Source organism: Lissotriton helveticus, chromosome 11 (assembly GCF_964261635.1).
Source record: "Lissotriton helveticus chromosome 11, aLisHel1.1, whole genome shotgun sequence".
Lineage (NCBI taxonomy): Eukaryota > Metazoa > Chordata > Amphibia > Caudata > Salamandridae > Lissotriton > Lissotriton helveticus.
The window spans coordinates 596,254,115-596,280,542 of NC_136072.1; the positions used below are offsets into that span (position 1 = coordinate 596,254,115).

At 44.2% G+C, this 26,428-nt stretch overlaps 1 protein-coding gene across 1 annotated transcript in view; it reads left to right on the plus strand.

Annotated features, from left to right (window-relative positions):
* RASA2 (RAS p21 protein activator 2) overlaps positions 1 to 26,428 on the plus strand; it is a 555,017-nt gene that overhangs the window by 155,979 nt on the left and 372,610 nt on the right. The window contains exons 3-5 of the mRNA XM_078666395.1: positions 5,617 to 5,720; positions 11,079 to 11,173; positions 24,545 to 24,621. Coding sequence (XP_078522521.1) covers positions 5,617 to 5,720; positions 11,079 to 11,173; positions 24,545 to 24,621 — 276 coding nt within the window. The remainder of the gene's footprint in view (positions 1 to 5,616; positions 5,721 to 11,078; positions 11,174 to 24,544; positions 24,622 to 26,428) is intronic.

Here is a 26,428-nt window from a genome sequence, read left to right on the forward strand (position 1 = left end):
GTTAATGACTAGCACCAATAAAGCACGACAATGACATTTTACACTTGAGCTCGAGACTGAGAATGAGCCTGATTGCGTGTGACACATATGATATCAAGTTTTCCTCTTGTTCGAGAGGCCTAACGCTAGGTCCATTTCTTGTTCCTGACGATCTTCCAGAAGAGCTGCAAGGGCTTTGGGGTCCGTGAAGTATCTCGGATGGCCGTTGACGACGATCCTGAATTTCGCTGGTCCGGCAAAAGAAAAAGGAATGCTTTTGGATCTTAGCCTGTCTCTGAGCTCCAGGAACCCTTTGCGGATTGATACCGTGTCTCTAGAGTAGTCTTGTGTGAAGATGATTCTATGGCCTTCCCATGTGATGGCGTGGTTTCTTCTCGCGAATTGGAGGATCATCTCTACGTGTTGAAATCTAAGTGGTTTGCAGATCAGCGGTCTAGGGCCATTGGAGTTCTTGGCAGTGAAGGTGGGGATCCTGTGTGCCCTATCTAGCTCAAGGCCGTGTGGGAAGGACAATTTGGTTAACATGGGAATCCATGATTCGAGGAAAGCCACGCAGGAATCCGCATCTTTTTCGGAATTCTCCGGCACACCAAAGATCCTGATGTTGCCTCTTCTATTCCTGTCCTCCAACTCTGCATTGTGACGCTTCATTTCCTCCGTGATCTTTTCTAGACTTTTGATTTTGGCGACTGATTGTTTCGATATGTCCTCCACGTCGCTTATTCGTTGTTCAGCTGCGCCCAAGCCAATGTTAATCACATTTATATCTGCTCTGATTGCAGTGAGCTCCAGTTGCATCGAGTCGGTGTTGGCTTTGGTAGATTTGGAAAGATCATGTAGATCCGCCATCTTCTTTAGGATCATTTCTATATTGGCTGCCATGTCGGTCTTACTTTTGATGGGTGAGTCCAACAGACTTCCAGGCTTTACTTTTTTAGGGTTATTCCTGTCCTCTGTATTTGCCATTGTTGTCTGGTTTGAGTTCGCCCTCGTTGGGAGCCTGCTCGGACTTAGTCGCTGTTGAAGGGCACCGCTTGTTGACGAGGCCGGGCACCTACGTGCTATGAGATGGCAGTGGAATCACTGATGCTGATCACTGATCGTGTTTGTGAGGAGCCGGCCAGGACTTAGATACTGTGGAAGATACTGTAAGAAGACGCTGCTGGCAGTCGTGACTGGCACCCACGCAAAAAGGAGGACGTTTGCACGATTACATACACCCCTTGGCCACCTGAGGGGACAGGATCGGAGTCCAAAGGAACAAAGGATGTATGACCCTGGGTAATGGCTACTGGTAATGGCTACTGGAATGTGGATGAGCAAGGTGCAGTACCGAACAGTGACTGTTAGCCTGATAGCCTGTTAGGTGTTAGCTGAGGTGTGCTGCTCTTGTCGCTCTTGTAGATCGTGGAAGTAGAACTCCTCCTGGGTTGTCAGTGCTACCTGTGTTTATGTGGAACACTGGCTACAGACTTATGGTAGAGTAGAGAGCACACAGAGAAAGTGCGTAGGCGCTGAGACTGAGCGCTATTTAGCAAAAGGGTTATGCTTCTCAATTAGGTTAGGGGTGAGTTTTCCTCACATTAGGTGAGACGTTCGGCAATGAAGCAATGAGGCGGGCCTTGATGCTCATTTGATAGGCAGCACTGGCAGCACTGGCACGTGGCCCAAGTAGTCACTTCCAATTATGGTGTGGCAGATGGGGCTGCACAGATCCACATGAATTTCTCTTGGATGGTGGACTCGGCAATGGATGGGCTTAAGATGGGCTTAAGAAGGGCATAGGAGCTCACCGTGAGTCGAGGCGCCGATTTTTCGCGGGGGTCGGCGCCGCCGCCATTTTGGGGTCAGGCACGTCGAGCCAGTCGATGTCTGCCGGGATGCCTGGCTGTCAACCTCCACATCAGCAGTACTTGAGGGGTGGATCTCGTTATTGAGGCGCTTCCTCTGACCCTGGTAGGCGTCTGCTGTTAGTAGGAGCGCTGTGTGCGCTCGTGGGGTCAGGCGATGCAGCTGCGACCGGGCGCCGCCATTTTAGGCGCAGTCCGGGTCGGAGTGTGCACTGCCGGCAAAGTCCAGAAAGGACGGTAAAGCCGGTTCCCAGGCCGATTTCAGCACATCGGAGGATGCAGCAAGGGTCCCAGTGCCGGTACCTTAGTTCTGGGGCGAGTTGCGGCTCTGGAAGCAGTGGTGGTTCAGGACTCGCTCTCCCTTCCCGCGGAGCACTCGGTTCAGGCGGCCATTCCTCCTGCCGTCCAAGCCACGCCCCACCAAGTGAAGAATTTTTTAATATGAATGTTCCGTTTGCCATTACCAGAGCGCCGAATTCCTTAAGTGAGAACCTGATCCAGTCCAGTCTTTTTTCTCTGTATTCCGAGTTAAACGGGCCAGGGCTTAATTTGAGCCGGTGGTTTCCACCAACACTTATTTTTCGTTATCCGACATTTACTAGTTCAAGAGAGGGGAAAACGCACAAATAAAGTGGGAGGACGAGAAAGACGGAATACCCGTCACAAACTGAGAAAGCAGGAACCTGCAAGTGTTGGATTAATGGACAGTTAAAGACGCTTGTGGTGGATTTAGTGTTACTGAACTTTAATATTCGGGGCGCCGACATTAAATTGCACGGCCCTAGGATCTAAGCGCTCATTCTTTTCCAATGTTAGTACTGATTACAGGACTACTAGTACCAGAAAACAAACTGATCTGGCTGAGCTGCTCAAGCAGTAAGTTGGAAATCGTGAGAGCTGTGTAATCATTACCAAAAATGTTGTTACCCGTTTGGTTTTTCGAACTTTCGGCCAGAGTCGCTTTAAGGCATGGGCAAAGTGGGCTCTGGCCCAGTGCCCCTGGCTTTCAGGGGGCCCTGATAGAGCAGGCTCAGTTCTCCACGCAGTTTCTGCCAACCTGGAATGATTTTTAAACACAGATTGTTTTAAAGACCATTTTCGTTTAATTTATTTTCAATACGGTAATGTGGGAGTTTATTACCGACATTTTACAGAGAAATGTGGTGTTTGTTTCATGCAACATCCCAAAAAGTTTCTTTTAGATCAAAATAGGACCTCACATATGAGAAATGGGCGGGTGTCCCTGAGATTATTTGCAGAAATACTAGTGAGCTACTGCTGTGTTACAATATTGGAAACATATGTCTCTGTCCCCGAATATTAGTTGTAAACGCATTTAAAATTTGGATGAGTGTGCACTGTCAGTGACCTAGCCAAATGGGGCATTGTCGAGCGGACACTTGATCATAAATTCAAAGCTGTACCGAACAGGGCCCTCCATAATCCTTAAGATGTACCTGCTTTCAGCAGATGTGCGATGTTTGACTCAAGTATATAAGTACATCTCTTTCTACGTACCATTTATTTGGAGAGGTCAGAGCGTGGCCAATTAAGAATTATTTTGCTTTGTACTAAACTAATGTGGCTGTGCCTGTGTTTAAGCAAAATAACAAAACCGACCTGTGGAAAGGTTTTCGCTGTGGCCTAATTGATAAAATGTCTTGCGTTTGCAACACCGACAGATAAAGGGGAAGCTGGTTTTGCTCTCCTCGCTTCCTTCCTCCCCGGCTTGCTGAAATCTTCTGTGATATGCGTCTGCTGTATTTCCGGGAGACACGGAAATTGTGGGCGATCAACCACAGTGAGACGTTCGAGCTGCGCATTTTTAAGAATGAGTTTCTTGCAAACCTCCGAGGTTGCCATCTTGTGGGTTTTGAGCAAGTGTCAGTCCCCGCCCCTCACGCGACTTGTAAACGTGTGCTTTATTGTAGCAGTTCTTACCCGTGTTACCCGCCCACTGAATCGCAGCTGAAGGCCATGTCTACGATCTGAATCTCACAAATACACAAGTAACGAAATGTTCTATTTAGGTCAAAAACAATGTTTTAAAATCGAAATTTTAACTTTAAAGGGAAGGTTGGAGCTGTTCCAAATTGAGTTATATCTATTTCTAAAACCCAGTTATGTGATAGACTAGTCTAGGATATAGCTTTGTCTTGTTAGCTCCTAATGCAAGAGCTAGGAGACAAAAAATGGCAGAAGAGCAGAACAGAAAATGAAGGAACATAACACATTTCTGTCCACAACAAAAGTGAGCCTCGTTGGTGGGCCGTGTACCTGTGCATTGAAAACGTAACTTTTTGGAGCGCTTTACATTGGGTTGTATGGTCCATGTACTATGAATTCATCAATTATTCTTGAATATTACGCTACTGAGGCCCTCAATATGTCCTGGTCTATGTATGGTCCATGTACTATGAATTCATCAATTATTCTTGAATATTATGCTACTGAGGCCCTCAATATGTTCTGGTCTATGTATGGTCAATGTACTATGAATTCATCAATTATTCTTGAATATTACGCTACTGAGGCCCTCAATATGTTCTGGTCTATGTATGGTCCATGTACTATAAATTCATCAATTATTCTTGAATATTATGCTACTGAGGCCCTCAATATGTTCTGGTCTATGTATGGTCCATGTACTATGAATTCATCAATTATTCTTGAATATTACGCTACTGAGGCCCTAAATATGTTCTGGTCTATGTATGGTCCATGTACTGTGAATTCATCAATTATTCTTGAATATTATGCTACTGAGGCCCTCAATATGTTCTGGTCTATGTATGGTCCATGTACTGTGAATTCATCAATTATTCTTGAATATTATGCTACTGAGGCCCTCAATATGTTCTGGTCTATGTATGGTCCATGCACTATGAATTCATAAATTATTCTCGAATATTACACTACTGAGGCCCTCAATATGTCCATGGGGTGTTTCGCGCAGAGATAGCCGCATGAAAAACTAGCAACATTTTTGCCAATCAAGACCATAAGGTTTTGAGATTTACAGTTGGCGAGTTTACGAGGAAGCCATGAAGTATTACCCAGTGGTGTAACATAAGACCCCGCAATGCGTGGGGCCCCCGAGCTCCAGGAAGGGAGCCCTCCACCACTGTGCACAGGTGGCCGGCCCCTGGCCTGAGAGCTCCTGACTGAGTCTGGATAGTTGGGGGGGAGAGGGGTGGGGGGTGCGCTCCGTGGATTTTGCAGGCCCCCCCCCTCAAGTTTTGCTACCCCACTGGTATTACCACATTATCCCCGATTCCCACTAGGGGAACTCAGAATGGGGTGGGAATACCTCACCACACAGTGTAGGAATTTCCTGGGATGATATTACCCGTGTCACTACAGCAGCCATTGTAATGAGGTCTTTGGTCTTTATAACTAGGGTTTTAAACTTTGCTGGCTCTTTGTTCCTTCAGTCCACGATGAGAACCCTTCTGTCAATGCTATGTTGGCGTGCATAAAATTTGGTGCCCCCCCAGTTTGTCTCCTCACTATTTACAAACCTGGTTAAAGGAAGGCTTTTTTAATGTGAAGAGTCCTGGAATGCGCACATTGTTGTTTAACTTGTCAGGGTCCTGAAGCAATATTCTCAAGCGCTAGAATTGCATGAGGAAGGAGTACGTTTTCTGGCATATTAATCATTAAAAACCTGCTAATACAAGCTGTTTTTATTCTTTTACGACTGACAATTACAATGTTTTATAAAATGCTTTTTATCATACTAAAGTCAATTTTTTATTTCTTTCAGTCCGTTTTATGGCGAAGATTTTTACTTCGACATTCCAAGAAATTTTCAATTCTTATCCTTTTATGTTTTCGATAAAAGTGTTCTGCAAAGGGACCTGCGTATAGGTATGGAATCCATGATTTTTATGTGAATTGTATTGTACACCTGCTTGACTACTGGTTGATGCTATTATATTGTCTTAATTCCAGTAAATGCACATTGTTTTACATTGTTTGGTAGCCCCATTCTTTAGCTCTACGAGTTCAAAGGTCTAATGGGGCAAGCCTTCCACTAGTTTGTTTCCGAATGCTTTGGTCTGCCGCAAACAAAGTATAAAAAAAAACAGAGTTCACTAAATTAGCCCGATTCTTTGATGTGCATTGGGGACAAACTAGAGAATATGTCGGGTGACACCCAAGAATCCAGGCTGCTCTTTGGTAACTGAGGGAGGGCAGCAGCAATAGAGCCCCAGCCGCCACTTAGTAGTTCCATTAGATTGCATTGCTGTAAAAACCTGAAAATGACACAGTTCTATATTCCTTGGAGAGCTGAATCCTTGCACTGTTACTTCACATCCCAGGGGCATCGCCTGATAACAGTGTTGGTTTTCAGCTTTAATTTTCCCATCAGAAACACAAAAATGTAGCAAGGCTTTGACTACTCCTGCTCTTTGTTTTCAAGGGTAGGATTAGAGACTGCTTGTTGACAGCCCACTCTGTACAGAGATATGGTTCTGTAAAGCCTACCACAGACAGAAGACAGTGTCCCCAAAAGGTGGCTTAGACTTCAGGCCTCTTGTTCTCACTCACCCTGAAAAAGTCCTTCTTGAGGAGGCCTCTGTGTGAGCGAAGGAGACTGTTTCTTAAGTTTGGAGACGATTCTGACTATTTTAGAAGTGAGGAGCTTTTGGGGAAGAAATCCATACGTTGAAATTCATATGCGCTGTAACAGGTACTGTATCACTACATTGGATGGAGCCATTAAGAGAAACAGACTGAAAAGCCTCACATTGCCAGCAGACCTCAGTGCACCGAAGAATATATCTCACTGTTTTTTTTGGCCAAATGATGGGCAACAGGTAACGTAATAACCACTAGGAAAGCCAGAAGGTCTACCTTGTATTTTGGGTTCTGTCTCAAACATTAAAATCCTGCTGCAGTGACACACAGTACGGGAAGCTTTCTGTATAAAATGCATTTATATCAGAAACAATTTCATGTGTGATGATTTGGGGTACCTTTTGAGACGTAAAATAGTTTCTTTTGACTTAAAGTACAAGCGTGCGGAGGGGATCTACCAAACTGCCAGTTGTCTCTGGGTGGAGCCAAAGGCCCCTCTATATTTTAAAGTTTTGGTAGCAGTGGATGACGCACAACTGCTCTATCTCGCCAAACCTAAAATGGTGGTGTAATGTTCAGCAGTGCAGTCATCTACCCAGTGCAAGCCACCAGAAGGAGAGGGTCGCAGCAGGCCCCCTTTTCTTTCTTTCCATCCAGGTGGGAGTCCATAGCTCAGCCTCACAGTGCATATAACAAGTGAAGGAAGATTGCCAGCGCTGATTACCGGAGCTAGAGGTATCTGGCGTCGATGAGAAACAGTTCTTATTTCTGCCGTTTCTTTCCTTTCACCTAGTATCAGTCCTTTAGACTTTTTTTTCCACATAATAGCAATATCCGCCTCCTATATAATGCACCTTAATAACAGAATTGTCTTCTTGGGGCCAAGAATCAGTGTTTCACTTTTTTAATGACCTCAGAAGGAAGGATAAAAGGCTATATAGCCCTGGTGGGATTCAGGCCTTCCTCAAGTCTTCTGCCTTTCCCTCACAATCCTCTGTAGTTTTGATTGGCTTCAGTGTTCCATAAAGACCTGAATAATGCTATCAGATGTATTTCTGTCAATGGATCCATACAAAGGTAGACATAGCTGCCTTCTATTTTTCCATGCTGGGGAAGCGATGCAGGAGAAAGTATTAAATATAACTTTTGAAGTGTAAGGTCCTCTTCTAATCCACAATAGCAGAGTACACACTTACTAAGAAGAGGCACGGGCAGCAAACGTTGTGAACTGTTTCTGTCGTGTATTCATATATTCCAGAGAGCCCCTTCACAGCAGACAAGCTTGTTTGCTTGGTTGTTACAGATTTATTGACCCATGCAGCAGGTGATACAAGCCTTCAGGTTGCCCCACCAGAGCAAAAGAAGCAAAATTAAGAACAGTCTCACAGCCATCTAACAAAACAAACTTTGCCCAGTGGATTCTCTTTTCCAGGCCTGTTGGGAGATCATGTTTCATTTACTGACTACAACATAAACAACACTACAGTGTATTGCACATTGTTCTAGTTAGGCCCATTGTAATGATAACAGTATTCCTGTTTTCACAGAATAAAATGTATGATTTATATACTTGACCAAAATAAGCTCAGTGTCAGCCAGTTAACATAGATGTCATTGTACAAAAACACAATAAAGCACTATTTAAGCAAATCAAAATTTCTTGTCGTCGAAAAGACTTAAATCTGAAATAAACGAAGTTCAAACAGGTGCATTAGTATACACCATATAAGAAGCTCGGAGAAAAAAGCCATTTAATCCAAATAGTCCCAAACGTTCGTCTGCTATAATTGAAACACAAATAAAATTGGGTATGCCGTAATATTCATAGCAAGAGCTCGACAATGGTAGAATTAGTAAAGCAGGTCTGCAACTTCTAATAGCCAGTCTTTTTAAAGTTGGAGCCAAAAATGATTTTATCCTTCCACAAAGTGCAAAAGATTAAAAAACACGTTGTTGTTCACGTTGTTTGCCTCGATGTATGATCATAAAGCAAATAATATAATCTTTTGAAGAGATTCAGCCTGAAGGAAAAGTTACCGTGTATGGAAGAAGGCCTAAACGAATTAGAAGATTTCTGGAGTAATTGGTGTTCCCATTTATAATTTGTTTAGTTTTAGTACCAGGAACAGCCATAAGGCAAAGATAAGCAAAGAGTAGATTTCCTCTGCTGTGATGTTTTGTGCACAGCTTTCCAGTGTTCAAGAAACACCATTCGGGTACAAAAGTATATTCTTAGATGAAGATGCCACTGGTTTAAAAAATATTTCCAGTCTACAAATATAACCTATTAAATCTTTTATATATTTAAGCAAGGGGATCTTCATAGTGTTCTCAGAGGATATTTCAATATATTGGTTTTTAGGCCTACTCTAGAGACATCTTCAGGTTCATTACTACATTAAAAAAAATCTACCAAATAAAATTTGACTGCATTTACCAAATCCTCCATGTAACCCAGAAACCTTCGAACAAAGCAATTTTCTTCTGCCCGTAGTGATGATACGGACTGATACTGATGAGTGGCACCATAAAGAGCTGTGAATTAGTTAATTTACTATCTAGCTTGATGCAGAGCAACATATTGCATCATTAACTTGCTGTTTGGATGAAGGGGTGTTCTATTAAGGCCACAGTCAAACTCCGCTCCAAATAGGCCAAACAATGATGAATTTCCGAGGTGGTGGCATCCATTGAAATCAACTTCGTTAGCAAGACTGCATTATCAGCGTACAGAAGAAGCTATAGCTGTCCCCTATTTTAGATGGTTACTATCACCCCTATTTATGTTTGCTCTTGTGTCAATTAAGGCACAGATTGATTGAAGAGCAGAACCTTGACAGACACCTTCGAAAGATCAAATGACAGTACATTTCCCCAAAGGGCCAAATCTTACATGTGCTTGAAGATGTCAAAGGATTTTGATTAGCAGATCTAATAAACATTGATCCAGCCCACATTCTGCCTGGATAGTCCTTAAATGGGCCCTATTTACATGTTTGTAAGCAGATGGTCATCCGGAAAGGTAAGATGCATTGCTCCAGGCTTTGCAGTTAGGCACTTTTAAGCGATAACTAAGTTTCAGACACTGTTCTTTGGTACCAAAAAACATCCTCTCAAGCAATAACCAACCTAAATAATTTATCGAAACGTTGATAAGTGAAATCAGATGGTAGAATGCACAGTCCTTCTGTTTCTCTTTTTATGGTCTGGCTTGCCTGTGCAGCTGTCGCCAGAGGGCTTGGTCTCTGCACACCTGTTGGTAGGCAGGCATACATGCTTTGATTGAGCAGAAGTTGTGAGCTTCCACAAAAAAAGCTATTGCCATCCACACAGCTGTGATCATGTTATGTGTTTATCCAGTTGCCTGAGCATGAACATGCTGGGGCACACTCATGACATTAGAATGCTATTAAATTGCCTTAGATAACTTGATAAGTTATGGTGTATTCTCTGGCAGCAGTACAGATAGGGGGAGGGCATCTTTACCCTACATGGATTTTTAAGTCTGGCTTTACTGTGCAACTGTCGCCTAATCTTTTCACCTACACCAATATTATTCTACAGTTCTTTGCTTCCATACAAATTCACATTCATCCCATGCTATCTACTTGTAATGCTTCACATTATGATGCAAAATTGAAAGCCAGACCAATTGGCAATGCCAATTCTTGTTAAAAATTGGCACGACACGATGATTCCATGATTAGGGAACGTGAGTTCATGATTTGAGTTGCCACTGTAGTTCAAAGCTCAGGACTAGTATTTTAATAGGTCAAGCAGTACCCTAGACGGGCCTGGAGATTTTTTTGTGAATTATCTAGTGCCAGCAATTCCTTGGATGAAGCAAACATAAGACGGAGTATTTTGGGCATATTCTATAAACGTGCAGGATTTACAGTGGCACATCCACCAAACAGCAGAAATAACTCCTTGCTAGTTTTGAAGAGCTCTAGTACCCATAATAACTGAGACACCATATGCTCAAAATTGACTCAAATCACTACTTGACAAGAAAGCCGCTAGTTCATATCAAAATAGGTGCTCAGTTCAAGCTTCCTCAACAATCTACACACAATGTATAGCTTCCTTTAAAAGGTGAAGTTTTTCTAACACTTGTACTCCCGATAAGGGCTTTTTGAGTTATTTATGACCTGTAAGGGAGTCAGAATAAAACCAGCCTCTTTCAGGCTAACCACTTCCTTCTCTGGAGAAACAACAATCAAGCCATAGTTCTATGAAGTTTATAATAAACCTCAAGTACTTCATATCTTGTTTTTTTTATCATTCAAGCACAGCTCCGTAGGCCTAGGAAGCACAGTATTCTCCGTGGGTATAGATATAATCAGTATCTAGATCTTAATCTATAATCGTTGAAAATATTCCCTACTTTTGACATGCAATAAAAGGTTATTCTTGTTGTTCAGTGCAGCTTGGATGGAATGATGACGCTTAGCAAATTCTGATTACTCTTATTTCTAGACAGTATTGGGAAATAAATGAGGAAATCAACCAACAGGAACTGTATGAATTGCTTACTTTAATATGTACTGTTTTACAAGTGTCACAACTGCAAGGCATCTCTTCTCAAAACACTCCTTAAATCAAACAAGGCACACTCTAAAATAATTGTATTTTTGTTTTAAGGGAAAGTAGCCATAAAGAAAGAAGAGTTGTGTAAATACAGTGGCAAAGAACTCTGGTTTCCCCTCCAGCCAGTGGACTCAAATTCAGAAGTCCAGGTAAATCTGTACATTGATATGATAAATTCATTTAAATATTGTTTGGTGAAGACTTGATGTACGAGTTAATTGAGCGCACATTTTGCATACTGTATAAAACTGTACTCCGTTTTTCATGTTGAGCAACTCAAATGCTGATTTTTGTTACCACAGCTTTGGTAAATCTAGGAGGTAATCGAGTCGGGTCGCCAAATGCCAAGAATGCCTATCCTCGGTTCCACTTTATGCTTCTATCTTCCATTAGATCCCATCCTATCTCTTAAGCTCACTATTGCAGGTTCTTTCTCATCCCTGCTTTCACCATTCATCATTGTCGCATCTTCCAAATCTTCCTCCCGTCCCCCTTTCTGCCTTTGTCTTTCTTAATCTGTGCCAAGTCTTGTAATGAACAGAAGTCCCAGTCCCCAAAAATGAGTACTGCCTCCACTGGCACAAATTAAGCACTAAATCCTGCGCAGGTAGATACCTTCTCTGAAGATTGTTTTTTCTGTTAATGTTTTACATCCCCGTTCAGTTTTTACAGGTTAGTATGGTGGTTAATGTGCCAAAAATATACAATTTGCCAAAAATGTATAATTTCCCTTTTACAAGCAACACAACTCTTAATATTGCAGTTTTTCTGCACATGTCACTCACTAAAACCTGGAGAACTTTGTTAAAGGGGGACAACTGCTGGGCCAGTGTTTTATTTGTTCAATGGTTGGAATAATGAGTTGGGCACACACACCCAGTTGCTCCGGAGCTGTAATCGCTGGGTCTCTGATACTGAGGGTCTTTGTAGTGATTTGCACTAAACTTAATTTTTTTGTCTTAAAGGAATGCAGTCTCTTCTCCCCCATGGGACCATTTTGTTCTGGGGCTATCCTTTCAAGACCATAGCAAATGCATCATTAGTATGGCATGTTCTAACAAAATCAAATAAAATCCTCATATTGAGACGACTGGTGCTTTGTTGCATAGCATTGAAAAACCCATGATTTTTTTTGATTGCTCAAAGGCTTCACAAATATTCTTGAGAACAATGTGTGCACAAACACGACTATGGAAATGCACTGCTTTGTGAGCTGTACAACAGCTATATTAACTTATTCTCACACCACACTATATAGATCCTTTTCTGTGCAAGACGTCCAGTGCCCACGTCATATCAGAAGTTGAAAGGCCCCTGAAGTTGCCACCACAATTATTTGTACAGTATGCTGCACTGATTTAGATAATGACTGTTGTAACCCAACTCTGTGGCTCATCTGTTATTCATGAGCATGCTGTTCTGGATGTGTAATCTTTGTCTCACCTATCAAACATATATAGTCCAGTGCTTTTTAGGTCTCGGACCGGAAATGCTGGCTTGCCAGCTTCCGGTCGGAGATTTAATGATTTTGAGTACGGGGCTTGAACCCGCCTCTGTACTCCACCTCTCCTCCATTGGCTGGCTTCCTAAATGGAGGCCAGCCATTGGAGGAGAATAATAATAATAATCCACATTTGTAAAGCGCTTAATCACCCGTAAGGGTCTCTAGGCGCTGGGGGCCGTCTGGAAGAATAAGCGAGCTATTGCCCATAGTCACATGGTGCTGGGCTAACCTGCCGCCGGAGCCGGGGATCGAACCCTGATCCCCAGATTCCAGCGTCAGTCGCCCTGGCCGCGGCGCCACACCTCTCCCACTAGAGGAGGAGAAGGGAGTCACTCGAAACAAGCCCCGTCTCTTTCGGATTCGGGGGCGTGTTTTTGGCGTTCTTTCGCCCTGTGACGTCAGACGTCACTCTGAACGCCTAAACACGCCCCGAATTCGAACATTTCGGAAGCTTGCGGCTGCCATTTTCGTGCTCCTTAAGGTGAGGTAGGTCGCTGCTGTCCTCGTTCCCTGCCGTGTCTTTTTCCTGCCCCCCGCTGGAAGTGTGCATCAAAATAAGCAATACTGTGTTTTGTCTCCCATCATACCACGTCTTCACTCGCTCGTTCCAGTACATTTTCACACAGTACGGCCCGCAACTGAATTTAACTCTGATCACATTTCGAATAGGGTGAGCGCCATCTTTCTCCTGCGTGGGACAGTCTACCCTACATAGCTCAAGTCGGACTCCGGGGATAAATCTGTGTTCTATTATGCAGGTTTTCTCCCCGCTTTCCTATCCCGCCAACATTAATACAGTGCTTCCCATTAAGGGATGAAAGTGGAGCTCTCGGGCCCGGTGACAGAGATGGATGCTTCACAATCTTTAACGTTGTGCGCTTATCTAAGGCCCCCCCCGCCCCGCGGCAAACAGGAAGAACATTCGCTTAATAGAAGCGTAATCTGGGCATTTTAAATCGTAACTACACAGTTAGAGGCTGCAATTGAAACAATTAGGCAGCAACGCTGCGCGCGGCCACAGCTAAATAAAGCGCTCAGAGGGCAGAAGATTGGGTAAACAGAGGACACAGGGGCAGGCACAGGAGTCCAGTGTGCCAGCTGGGAAGAGAGCGGGCTGGGAGGGACGTGACGTTTGCTGGGCACCACCTGTGCCAGGGGTAGAGAGATAAGAGAAAGGCGGTAGGAGAAAGAGATGGACAAACCAGAAAGGGATCGTGAGAGTGGATATATATTGCAAGCAGCTTTGACTCCTGCTGTGGCTCGTAGAGCCAAGTCAGGCACCGGGCTCGGGTTTGGCTTCGCCCCTCCCATGAACCTGCTGGTGTGTCCTCCTAGATCTGCTAAGGTTTGCTCAGATCCTGATGGGGTACAATACAATTGTGCACTGTGTTTGTGGGGATTCACAGTGCATGATAAATGCACACTACTTTTTGTGCTGTGTTATGTGCATGAAGGCACATGTAAAACATTGGCAAATCAGCCCTGTTATCAGCGCCTAATTTGTGCCAGTGTTAGCTGGTGCTCGGCACTGGCACCGATTTATAAACACCGGCCCTTCATTATGACACTCTACGACGTGGTGGGGATGCCTATCTGTTTTTAAGACCAGCCAAGTGTTTCCAGGTCCATATACTTAAAAAACATACCGAACTGGCTCGTCTAGTCCTTCCATACAGTGCGAGGTGGCCGGGAAGCGTCCACAGGGTAACACCTGTATCTGTGTGATGGTGAGTGGGTGCACCGGAACTGGCATTTAGAAAACCTCACAGGGGCAGTGGGTGGTGTGATCCTCAATAAGTTGGGCATGGCACTTACTTTTTTTATTCGGTTTCGCCTCGCCGAAAGGCTGCGCAGCAGACTTTCTGCGCAAGGCGAAAGCTTATGTCTAGAGATGTGTACTCATGTCCCGCCCCTCTGTTCCATTGGCTAGCTCCATAAATGGAGGCTAGCCATTGGAACAGAGATCTGTCCGTCAATTGCGGAGCAGATTCGGGGGCGTTCTGGCCATTTTTACTCATCCTGCCCCTTTGACAACGTCATTGCGGTGGTGGGCGGTTCCTATTTTTTTTGTGGGGGAAGGTTTGTTTTGGTCATTGCAGGCCGACCGCCGCCGGAAGAAGTCCAGGTGAGTGCTTTTTCTTGCCGTTTCCGCCCCCCTCCCGCTGTCCGTGCCTTTCCCGTCCCCCCTCCCGCTGTCCGTGCCTTTCCCGTCCCCCCTCCCGCTGTCTGTGCCTTTCCTGCCCCCCCTCCCGCTGTCTGTGCCTTTCCTGCCCCCCCTCCCGCTGTCCGTGCCTTTCCCGCCCCCCTCCCGCTGTCCGTGCCTTTCCTGCCCCCCCTCCCGCTGTCCGTGCCTTTCCTGCCCCCCCTCCCGCTGTCCGTGCCTTTCCTTGTCTTCTTTTTTTGTTTATGCCTTTATTGTTCAAATTCACCTTTTGGAATATTCGCCTTTTTTTGTTGGAAGCTTCAACAGTTAAATCAATGAAAGAACCTGAGGCATAACACCAGCGAGAGTGCTCCAGAAGCACATCAGAAGGGCAGAGTGTACAAAATTTACAGTTCAGTGCGAATTAATACCTCACAGAAAAGTTTGCGGCTCATAACCGTTAACCAGGAAGGTCTCTATGAAAGCACAATTTCTCAAACTAGAATCTTCCAAAAGGCGGTCATCTCTTACTGGCAAGCAACACAAACTAGCAGCTTTGTTCTTAAGTAACTCTTATGCTGTGTCGGAGTGTCAATAAACCACTGGCGTGTAAGTTCTGTAAATATGTGCACCCAACTTGCAATGCTGCAACGCAAAACATGAACGAAGCTGCCTGCTCAGCAACAACCTTTCCCGCCCCCCTCCCGCTGTCAGTGTCTTTCCTGCCCCCCCTCCCGCTGTCCGTGCCTTTCCTGCCCCCCTCCCGCTGTCCGTGCCTTTCCCGTCCCCCCTCCTGCTGTCCGTGCCTTTCCCGCCCCCCTCCCGCTGTCCGTGCCTTTCCTGCCCCCCTCCCGCTGTCCGTGCCTTTCCTGCCCACCAGGCGTGCAAGTTCTGTAAATATGTGCACCCAATTTGCAATGCTGCAACGCAAAACATGAACGAAGCTGCCTGCTCAGCAACAATTGGATGGTACACTCAAAACCTCAGGGAAACTACCTGCTCCGCAGTGATTGGATACACTCTCCTGGTGAATCTGAGCCACAACTTCAACCCACACATACCAAAGTCCTGAATACACCCCCCTTCTGCAGTTGAGAAAATGCTGCATCTTTTTGAGCATCCTATCTATACAGCAGCATCTTAGTCCCACCACCTTTGCTACCAAGCTCCGGAGAAGACTTTCGTGTCCCTTGATCCTAGTTCTGTTGACAAGCGCCAATGCTATGGTTACACTATTGTAGTTGGTTGCCATATGGTGCCACCACAAGGGACCATGGGAGGGCACCAGATTGCAATAAATTCCTAACAAATAGCCTTACTTCTAAGTGAGGGAGAGATCCCACAGGAGAAACTTAAGACCTTTGCAGCCTTCAGGACATGTTCCCAGAATGCAAGATATTGTCTGCATCTTCCAGTATCTCCCCCATCTTAACCAGTTCTTAATTCAACTAATGTATATACAAAGCCAATACCTTATGCTAATACCAGTGTGGAGCAGTCCACCCTAAACTGATAATACCGTTGAGTGTTTAGTGGAATTTGCAAATTGTTGCACGGGTGCTTGGTGAAGCCTTTGTCTTCTGTAGGAAATACTACGCATGCTGGGAAACATTTCCTTATTTTCTTTCTAGCTTCCTGTTTGGATGCTCCGATCCTATTCTAGGTTTTATAGCCGCCTCGGGGCATCTGTGGGACACCCAGAGCCTTTGTTAGTGCTACTTGGGATAGACAGGTGAGGTCTAAGACAAAGTACAAATACCTTTCATGTGAGTTTATATCTTGACTGGAAGTATGTGGCAGATGTCAAAGGTGAGCGCAATGCACAAGGTAAAGCTATCGGGTGGAATAGTTAATGAGCAGCAACAATAAATAAACCATCTAATCAAGGTCAAAGTAAACCTACACTTTGGGACGTAACATGTCTGACCTATGGGAAATTGTGTTTTTGTAAAATATTTGAAGGGTTCATATTTCATGGAGTTCTTCCCAGTTTTAGTTATCGAGAGAGTGTTAGCTGTTTCGCCAGGCTCTTCTTTTCAAAACTATTCATAATAAAAAAGCCGTACATATATGCAGTTGTACAGGGGCTTTCGGTCAGCCCTCTTTTTCCCCTGGTCTGTTCAAGTTTATTCACCTTTTGCTTCTGCCCACCATGCATGATGGGTGCAAGTAATTTGTCACAATGGCTCAAACCCGTCCATCCATTGGCTATCTAGCACTGTAGGAGATGCCATTCTACCTTTTCACATGTACACAGCCATCTCGAAAGGAGTGCATTCCAGTGTTGGGGCTACTGAGCCATTCTTTCACTTTTATATTTCTTATTTTTATTTGGAAGTTACAACTCTCTGGCGGCTGCTACCGCAGTTTTTGATATTATAGGGCCAACGTTAGTGAAGGAACTGTCACTCTTTGTACGCCCTACATTAGAGGATGTGAAGAAGCAGGTGTCATTATGCAAGTCAGGCTCACTTGAAGACCCATTTCCCCACATAGTTTGGCGGAGGTTGCTGGGCATATTACCCCAGCTTATCAGGAGTTGTTCTCTATCTCACTTCAAATACATGCTATCCCTGATGCCTGGAAGAGAGCCAATGTGATTCGCCTTCTTAAAAAGGTAACTGCAGACCCATAACTACCAGGCAATTTTTCACCTGTTTCATTTCTCCGTACCGGTGCAAAAATCCTGGATGAATGTGTTAATCATCATCTTAATACATTTTTGGCCGATAGATAGCAAGCTGCTACACCCTTCTCAATTCGTTTTCCACAGACAGCAGTGCAAGAAATCGCTGAAGCGATTCAGTTGAGTTTAGACGCCGGTCTTAATGTGGCATTAATGCTATTGGACCTATCAGCAGCATCTGACACGGTGATGATGCAATGAAGAAAAATGTATAACCTGTAGTCCTATTTCTTCTTCCTGGTTGTTTTCTTTACGTTCATAGATACTGAAAAATCGTTGGGATGCTTCCTATTTCATCTTGACATCCTAAGCTTAAAGGAGGTTGGTCCTTGCCTCTGTTGCCTGCTTGTGACCCGGTTTTGTGTGTGCCTCTGTTGCCTGCTTGTGACCCGGTTTTGTGTGTGTGTGTGTGTGTGTGGGTGCAAATGCAAAAGGTGTCGCATTTGCGAGAGATTAAGCTATTGGCTTTGTAAATGACAATGCCATTTATTTTTACCTGTTATGTTATAGGGTTGGTTTCCCTGGCCTTTATAATGGTGTGCCCGGCAAGTTCCCGCACAAATCTTCAGTAAATTCACCCCTTAGTTTAAAAAATGTGGCTTCATTCGCTCCCCATCGTATTAATAGTTTAGCAGGGCCGACCGGGAGTCCACAGCATATATAACTACCCCCACCCCCAATACTGCCGCATACTGTTCTGTGATCAGAGCCTCATATAAGAGATGCCTCTTTCTGAGTTTAAACAGTTCCTCAAAATACCGTGCGCTGCTTCTTGGAGCTACGTTTACACCACAGCAACCATCAGCAGTAGTATGAAAATACAAAAGAACGAAGTTGCGCTATTAGCTCTTCCGATACCGCTATGTGGTTTGAACACATACACTTGCTCGGCAACCTGATAAAAAAACAAATATTGCAAAATAAGTAAAGTGCCACCAACGATCTGTCTTTAAATCTTTTTATTCTAAATCTTCCACTGCCCATCCCCACTAAAAATACCCCCCCACCCCCAAAAAGCTTTGATATTCAACAACCTGAAGTAACATACTACCAATACCGAGTTAGGGTTTTTCCTCATTCTGCTCGCCTCAGAAGCATGAAGGGCGAATCAGCCATGCCTGAACTGTAACCAATGGACATTGCCCCTGTCTGTCATCTTCTCCAGCTGAACCACAGCACCTCGAGACCCCCACGGGCGATGCAGCCGCGCTCTACATATCCTGATTGATTGACTACTGCTGACGTAAGTCGAATAGGTAGAAATACAAAAGTGTTACCTTTCACTGGTTGGCCGATCTGGTAAGGCGTCGTTATTTTCATAGTGTAGGGGGCTCTGCTCGCCCGAGGCACGACCTCTATATGCATGGGCGTCTTGTTTGCGCACGCAGACGGGGGCGCCCCAGTGGGCAGGGCCGAGGAGGAAGGCACCAGGCAGAGGGCCAAGGCGGCCATAACAGGGAAAACGCAGGGGTTCTCCATGGTTGGCCCAGGCACCGTCCCGGCTCAGCTCTTCACCAGAATAAGATGCGGACCTAAGAAGCCTCCATGAGAGACCTGGCAAAAGGTTTCCTTGGTACACACTAGTGCAGCAATACCACCTGCGAAATGACCATGTTCGTTTGGAACATCAGTTCAAAAGGAAATTCCATCTCCCTTCACGCGAGAGAGGTGTGGCGCAGCGGCCAGGGTGGCTGACTCCGGAGCCCGTGGCTCACTGCTCAATCCCCGGCCCCGGGGGCAGCTCTGCTCAGCACCATCTATGCAATAGCACCCCTAACCTTCTCCATGGCCCCCAGCGCCTTAGGGGTGCTTAGTTAGTGCTTTACAAATACCGGGATATGATTATTTTATTAAGACAGCGCAAGGCAGGATGGAGTTATACATGTTGTAATGCTCAATTTCAGGTCGATGCAAAGAGAAGTTGTCTGTATCCTTCATGTAACCAATTCTTACAAACAGCACTATAGGACAGCCAGCTGTGGGCTTTGGTCAAGCTCCTTGAGTCATTGACTTCCATGTGTTTTTCGAGGTTGTGCTGTAGGGGTTTGCAAGGCTGGACTGGGAACAGCAACCAGACCTGCTCGACCGGCCCTGGAAGAGAGAGGGGGGGGTGCTAGCAAGCAGCACCGACCTCTCTTTTATTACAGGGGCCCAATAACCAGCCCACGTGACGGGCACAAAACCAACCATCCCTCCCCCATCCAGCCCACCGGGGAAATGCCCGTCCTGCTACGGCCAGTCCGGCCCTTGGGGTATGACACAGTCCTTTTTAGGTCTTGCCTGTTGGGCTGTGAAAGGCCTGTTGTGGACCTACAAGACCTTACAGCGGCTTGCTGCCTGCCTATTGGTTACCGTTCGTTGGATTCATTGTCACTATTATTTGCTTGCTCCTTATTTAATATTTTTCCATATTTCAGCATTTCCATCTTATGCTTGTCCCTCCCATGGAGCACAGCCTATTTCCATCACTCCGTTTGGCTTACTTCCATCCCCATGTTGCTCACAGTTAGAGATTTTTTTTTTTTGGTTGAGCACTCAATATACAACGTCTTTAAATAAATAAAGTGCCTGTGGGTGTAGTGTTTTGTTTTATAGGACTGCTCAATTTGCTAAAACGGAACAGGCATTTACATATGAGTGCATGTCTAAGAGATACCCATGAAACGCAGCAGCGCCCACCCTCCAGATATTAGCTGGAAACCCACATCCCACAACTGCAGTGTGAGAGACAGCTGTGTGTATGAGAGACAGCAGTGTGAGAGACACCATTGTGTGTAAAAAAGACAGCAGTGTGAGAGAAACAGCAGTGTGTGTGTGAGAGACAGCAGTGTGAGAAAGAGCAGTGTGAGAGCAGTGTGGAGCGCTCCTCTCTTGTTTAAGTGCTTGGCCCTCTGTCGGCTTTGGTGCCGCCCAGCCCACCGATGCACCAAGCACGGACGCGGTACTGGCTGAAGGCCGCAGGTGAGTCACGCAGCTTCCAACGGGTGTGGGTGGCTCTGTGTGGGTGGCTCTGTATGTGTGTGTGGGTGGCTTTGTGTGTGTAGCTCTGTGTGGGTGTAAATGCAATAGGTCATGCATTTGCGAGCAATTAAGCTAGCGGCATTGTAAATGACAATGCCATCTATTTAACGATTAAGCTATTGGCAATGTAAATGACAATGCCATTTATTTATGATTTAAAAAAAAAATCAGGAGCAATGCCAATAGCTCTACCTTTAATAATGCCGAGACCATTGCATTGTAAATGCTTGTTTATGATTGACATGAGGCTAGATGTGGAGCATCTGCCACAAATGACTTCATAAATCACATATACAATTGTGAACCACGTTCATCATTATCCATAGGCAATGTAAATGTACGACTCATTGCACTTGTGTATTATTTGGAGCAGAAAACAGTCAATAATATATTGCACCCATACTTGTCTATGCTTGCTTTACTAAGTATCACTTACAATGCATGTATGACCCAGTGCTACTAGGCCCAAGACTCGCTGCAGAAACGACATGTTTTGCTATCTAGGTAGAAGCAATATTTTCTCAATTATGTGTGAATATTGACGAGTACAAATGTTTATATTCTGGGAGGTGGATGCTTCAGTACATGATTATTTCTACCTGGAAATTACATAATGATTTTTAAGCCTAATTTTCAGAATTAAAGTTTTAAGTATTAAGATACGAAACATTTAGCAAGGCTAACTTTCTGTGTTCCAAACCATGACATCCTAACAGCCATCATCTGTTCTTAATAAAACATACAACTAAATTAATAAATGAATAAATCCATTTTTGTTGGGGTCTTCTTCTAGATCCCCCCTTCAGTCTGCCTTTGTATCCTACTTGGACTTCCCACATCTCATAGCCTCCACCTTGATTTGTTTTCAATGTAATTTCCCCCTAGCAACCTATGCAAACATTCTCTGCATATCTAGAGAGATGATGAACTATGTGTGAAAGCCATCTTTAGCTTAGAAGACACCTGTGCAAGCATGCTACAGAGGTTGACTAAGATTAGTGATACAGATTAGAATGGTAGATACACAGCACCAAACTCCAATCTGCCTAAATACCGGAACCTTCTGGGTATACTAGAATACAGGACAAATAGTTCTATGGGTATCAATCAAAATAACCCATGAAGTTAAAGTAACAAGGTGAACTTGATCATTTGTAGTTATTGTTTATCAGAGAAAAAGCTAAATATTGATCAAAAAGTATGGATGGCGGCAGTGCTCATAAGTGCAGTAGTGAACACCATTAAAAAAACACTCTCTCTCTCCCCCCCCACACACAGATAAAATATGCAGTCCAGTGTTATTGCTGATCCTGGATAGGAAGCTATTCTGTATTGGGCAAGCCCCATTTGTGTCAATGTTTCGACCAACAGGTACATTTACATGGATCTCATCAGAACAAAGAGTCCGTCTGACAAGGCACTGTGTTCCCCACATCTTAAACATCGAGGTTACTTCACCAACTCTATTCTCCACAATCTCAGGTCATCCTGTCTGGGGAAGGTCAACCCCTCACACTTTGTCTCAGCTCTGGGAGCCCCTTCACACCTTATAAAAAGAAATTCAGTACTTGTGTGACACTGAGCACTGGCAGACAGGCACGTGTGGCTTAGGCAGGAAAAGTAGAACTTTTTTAAAATGTAATTTTCAAAATAGTAATATAAAATTTGACTTGACCATTAGGTTGAATGAATCATTTTCTGGATACTCCCAAACTGAAGGTAAGCATTATGAGGTGTTTTAATGTAACCCCGTGCTTTTCTATTGGAGAGCCAGCCTTACCACAGTGAAAAACGACTTTAGAAGTTTTTCACTGCCAGGACATGTAAAACATTGAATATACATATTATATAAGTATTGAAAAGTAAGTATTAAAAAGGAAGGTTTAGGCATGACAGGAGGTTTTATTTGGCAGGCCGAATTGGCAGTTTTAAAACTGCATACCCACGTTGCCGGGGCAGGCCTGGAGACATGCTTTGTACTGTCACTTAAGTAATGGCACATGAAGTTTACTAGTGACGTTTAACTTATAAGCGCAGGTTACACTTTTGTACACTATACACTCGTTATAAGTATATAAATATGTCAATCAGGAGTGTAGTCAATTTGTACCTGCTTTAGGGTTCAGATCACATGCACTGTAGCCTGGTTAACAGAGTCCCAGTGCACAGCCACAAAACCAGCATCATCATTCCAGAAAAGAATTTGACCATACAAAAAGAGGCATTTTCCTACAGTGAATAACGACTATCTCTGCCATGCGCAAATCCACCTGGAGCTGCCCTCCTCTGCTATGCCTCCAGAACCACTCCAAACAAAGGCCCTATAAGTGTAGGTATTGAGAGTTTAAATTATTCCACCTGGAAGCCATTTGGTCTTAGGGATTTGCATGGCTGCAGTTGATGATAGCTCCTTATCTGTGATGTCACCCTCTAAATCACTGTTCTCTTCCCTATTCAGCTCCCAAGCCGGGAGATCCCTCATGAAGCCTACCAGATTGACGGCATCATGTATGAGCATTAGGCATAAGTCGGGACCCAAATGTAGCATCAGTTTCTTCACCCGGGTCTCTAGTCCTATCACCTGCTACTGCTTCCTACATTGTCATCTTCCCTCATAACAAACGATGTCCCATCATATTGTGGCCTTGAACGTCTCCCATAGGGTCGCAGGGATTCTATTGAGTGTTGGTTCATCTCTCGATACAGGAGGTGACTGTATCTTGTATATGTAATTTTAAGTCTTGAATGATCCATGCAGCACCGCCTTTTCGCAACCTTATGGCCGAACCAGTGCCTACTCTCAACTTGGTAGTGGTCAAGGAGACGAAGCAAGAATATTCACCTCTGTCAGTCTAAGCATATCAGGGTTGGGTACTAATAAGCAATCAGTCGAAAGAATGTCTTGTGGGCTCCGGAGTAATATGTAAACCCTTTTTCCCATGAGAGTAGGGCCCTCCAAGTGTCCATTATTTCCAAGCCATCCAGGAATTTAGCAAGGACGGTTGGCCCTGTAACAAGAGATCTCTTCCTCTGGAACGATCCTAGCACACATTGTTCCACCTTTGTCTCAATTATCCTTTTGAACCTTCCTTTCACCTCCCAGGAACATAAATTAGAATTTCTTAGTATATGATTTGAGGTTTGTCATCCACAGATGCACAGAAAGAGTTAATCAAACATAACAGTGCATCAACAGTTTGCGATGAAAGAGCAAAGTTGTTTGTCTAGAGTTGTACATCACGTCTCTTGGCGCCAATTTTAAGGGAGTCAATTACAACCTTTGTGAAATCAAGTACTAGTACACTCCTGAGGCTGCTGATTCCCATGCTTGCAGAACACCAAGGTTGCCTACCTCTGATTGAAAAACAGGCCTATTTCTTGCACCATCATACACTTCATGCATTGCTATCGCATGCTTGCACATTTTTTCATTCCTCATTTCTCACCGTTTTCCTCTCTCCCATTTGTGCTTTTTTCTCTTGCTAAAATTCAGTCTTTTGATAAATTATGTGTTTCGGTTCCCAAAAAATGAGTGTCCTTGCTCACCACCTATAGCCGCTATCCCAATTTGGGCACTAATTATACGGTGCATGTTGACCTATAATGTGATGCAACAGTTGGTACCAGTGTCTTTTACTGTCAACTGTTGTCTTACTCAACGTTCGCTATACATACACGTTTTGCTTCCTCATAGGCCGATGTTACCGTCCTTTCCTAGAAATAAGCAATACCAATTTTCTTGGTTTTTGGACTGTGATGAGAGGAGGCAGTGCCTGCATGTGTCCAAATAGAAAATTCTGTCTCCACATCGAAGCTGGAAAAACAAAGACAATTATTAATTTCAAGAGGATCCAGTGTTCAAGTACACATTTATTCACTATGCTGGATCTTTACATGAAGTATTAGCTAAAGTCTTTGCAAGTATGTGAAAGTTATAGCAGCCGAGTTACAGTGAATACATAGGTGAGATAGCCCTGCCATTCACCCCACAGGGCAAAAAATGATGATGCTTTTTGAAGTTTATGATAAGAACTTGAGACAATCAAAATGTATTCTGACATGCATCTCTATTGCAAGTTCCAGCATTTTATTCTGAATATTTCATGAGTGGATAAGATGTTTTTGCATATTAATGGTACTAATGGTTTTCTTTGTCTGAATTGCAGGGGAAAGTACATCTTGTACTGAAACTGAATGAGCTAATAACAGATCATGGATCTGTATGCCAGCAGTTAGTAGTAACGTAAGCATGATTTTCTGATTTTAATGAAAACCCAAATGATTTGAACACTTAATTTTCTTGCTGTCTGTCACATTAATTCATTTCTCCTGTCCCGCTTTCCCTTTTAAGAACTTTATATTTGGTGCCATCTAGCACAAGGTAGCCTTATTAAGTCTGTGACCCCCCAAGTGCGCATATGTAGCTAACCAGTTCGTATAACGTATGTTGGTGTCCCATGGAAAGAGCTATATCACTCCGCAAGATCAGAAAAAACGGTTTGAGGCATGTGTGCTGTGCATATCTCTAGCATCTATTATTGGGCCTGGATGTGTGCATGTTGTTTCTCTTTGAAGAAGTCTTTCAAGTCACGAGGTACTGTGACTCCTCCTCTTGCTGATAATGTGCATGGTCATCGACTCCATTGTTAAATTTCTGCTGTCTGGTTCGGACAGGTGTTCCCGTTCTCTGGTTCGACGCTGTCACGGTGCTCTGTTTGATCTACATGAGTTCCGTCACTCAGTTGGTATTGTTTCTCAATCATGTTTCTCTTCATCTTGGGTCGCTGACTCAAGCTTCCACCAGGCGACTTTCAGATCGATCTTGGCCCCACGTGTGCCTAGGCCCCTCGGGGTCTCTTTCCGTCTCCCGAATGCGTCTCCCCCACCATGTCACCATTGTGATGAAACTGACGCCATTCTGCTACTATCCTTGCTGCAATGAGAAATGCCCTCTGACTGACCTCCATCAGGTCTGTAATGTATGCCGGTCTTCTGAGCTGTTTTTACCAAGAAGGGGTAACCCTGTGTCCCTCAGAACCTGGGTATGTATGGTTAAAGACAAAAATGGTTCTGTCGGGTGAGTAAATTGCTTTTACGTAAAGGCTAGATTAGCTCATAACAAATAAAAAGAGAAAACCTCTCTGACAACAAATATAATTCAAAATGTTTATATGAAAGAGCAAAGTCACATTAAAACACTGGAATTACTTCATTCCATTTCAATTTCAATTATAGATGAAAAAAGTGACTGTTGGTGAACAAAGTGAATAGTGCAAAAATCACAGTGACACTTATTTACAAGTATATACAAAATTTACACAAGGAAGAAATGGGCAAGGGGAAAAGGTTTTGGCGGTCAGAGTTCTAAGTTAATACTCCAAGGAGACAGATGGTGACTGTGCCCGTTCCTGGAAGGTTCTTGACCAGTATTGTGCGTCGACGTTTCGATCCTAATGTGCCCCGGTTGGTGGTCACGCGGATCTTTATCAAGACAGGGGGGGTGATTTTTGCACTATTCACTTTGTTCACCAACAGTCACTTTTTTCATCTATAATTGAAATTGAAATGGAATGAAGTAATTCCGGTGTTTTAATGTGACTTTGCTCTTTCATATAAACATTTTGAATTATATTTGTTGTCAGAGAGGTTTTCTCTTTTTATTTGTTATATTTTGTTATGAGCTAATCTAGCCTTTACGTAAAAGCAATTTACTCACCCGACAGAACCATATTGGTCTTCTGAGCTGGCTTTGGCGCCTGCTGCTTCTTCCACTCCAAGAAAACTCTTCGCAACTGTTGGACTTGAAGTCTTGGGATGTCACTTATGTGTGGAAACAACACCCTACTGATCTCTTCAGCCTGAGGACATTGGGGGTGTGGGGGGTAGTAAAAACACCACCCACAACTGTCTACTGGAAACTAGGAAGCTTTCTTCCCTGGCAACAGCACCAGCTCAGATCTGGAGATCGAGGATCCTCCACCAGCGCAGCCAGCCATGAGTGTGGGACTCCCTCTCATTCAACACCGGTCGCAAGCAGAGCAGCCCCTTTC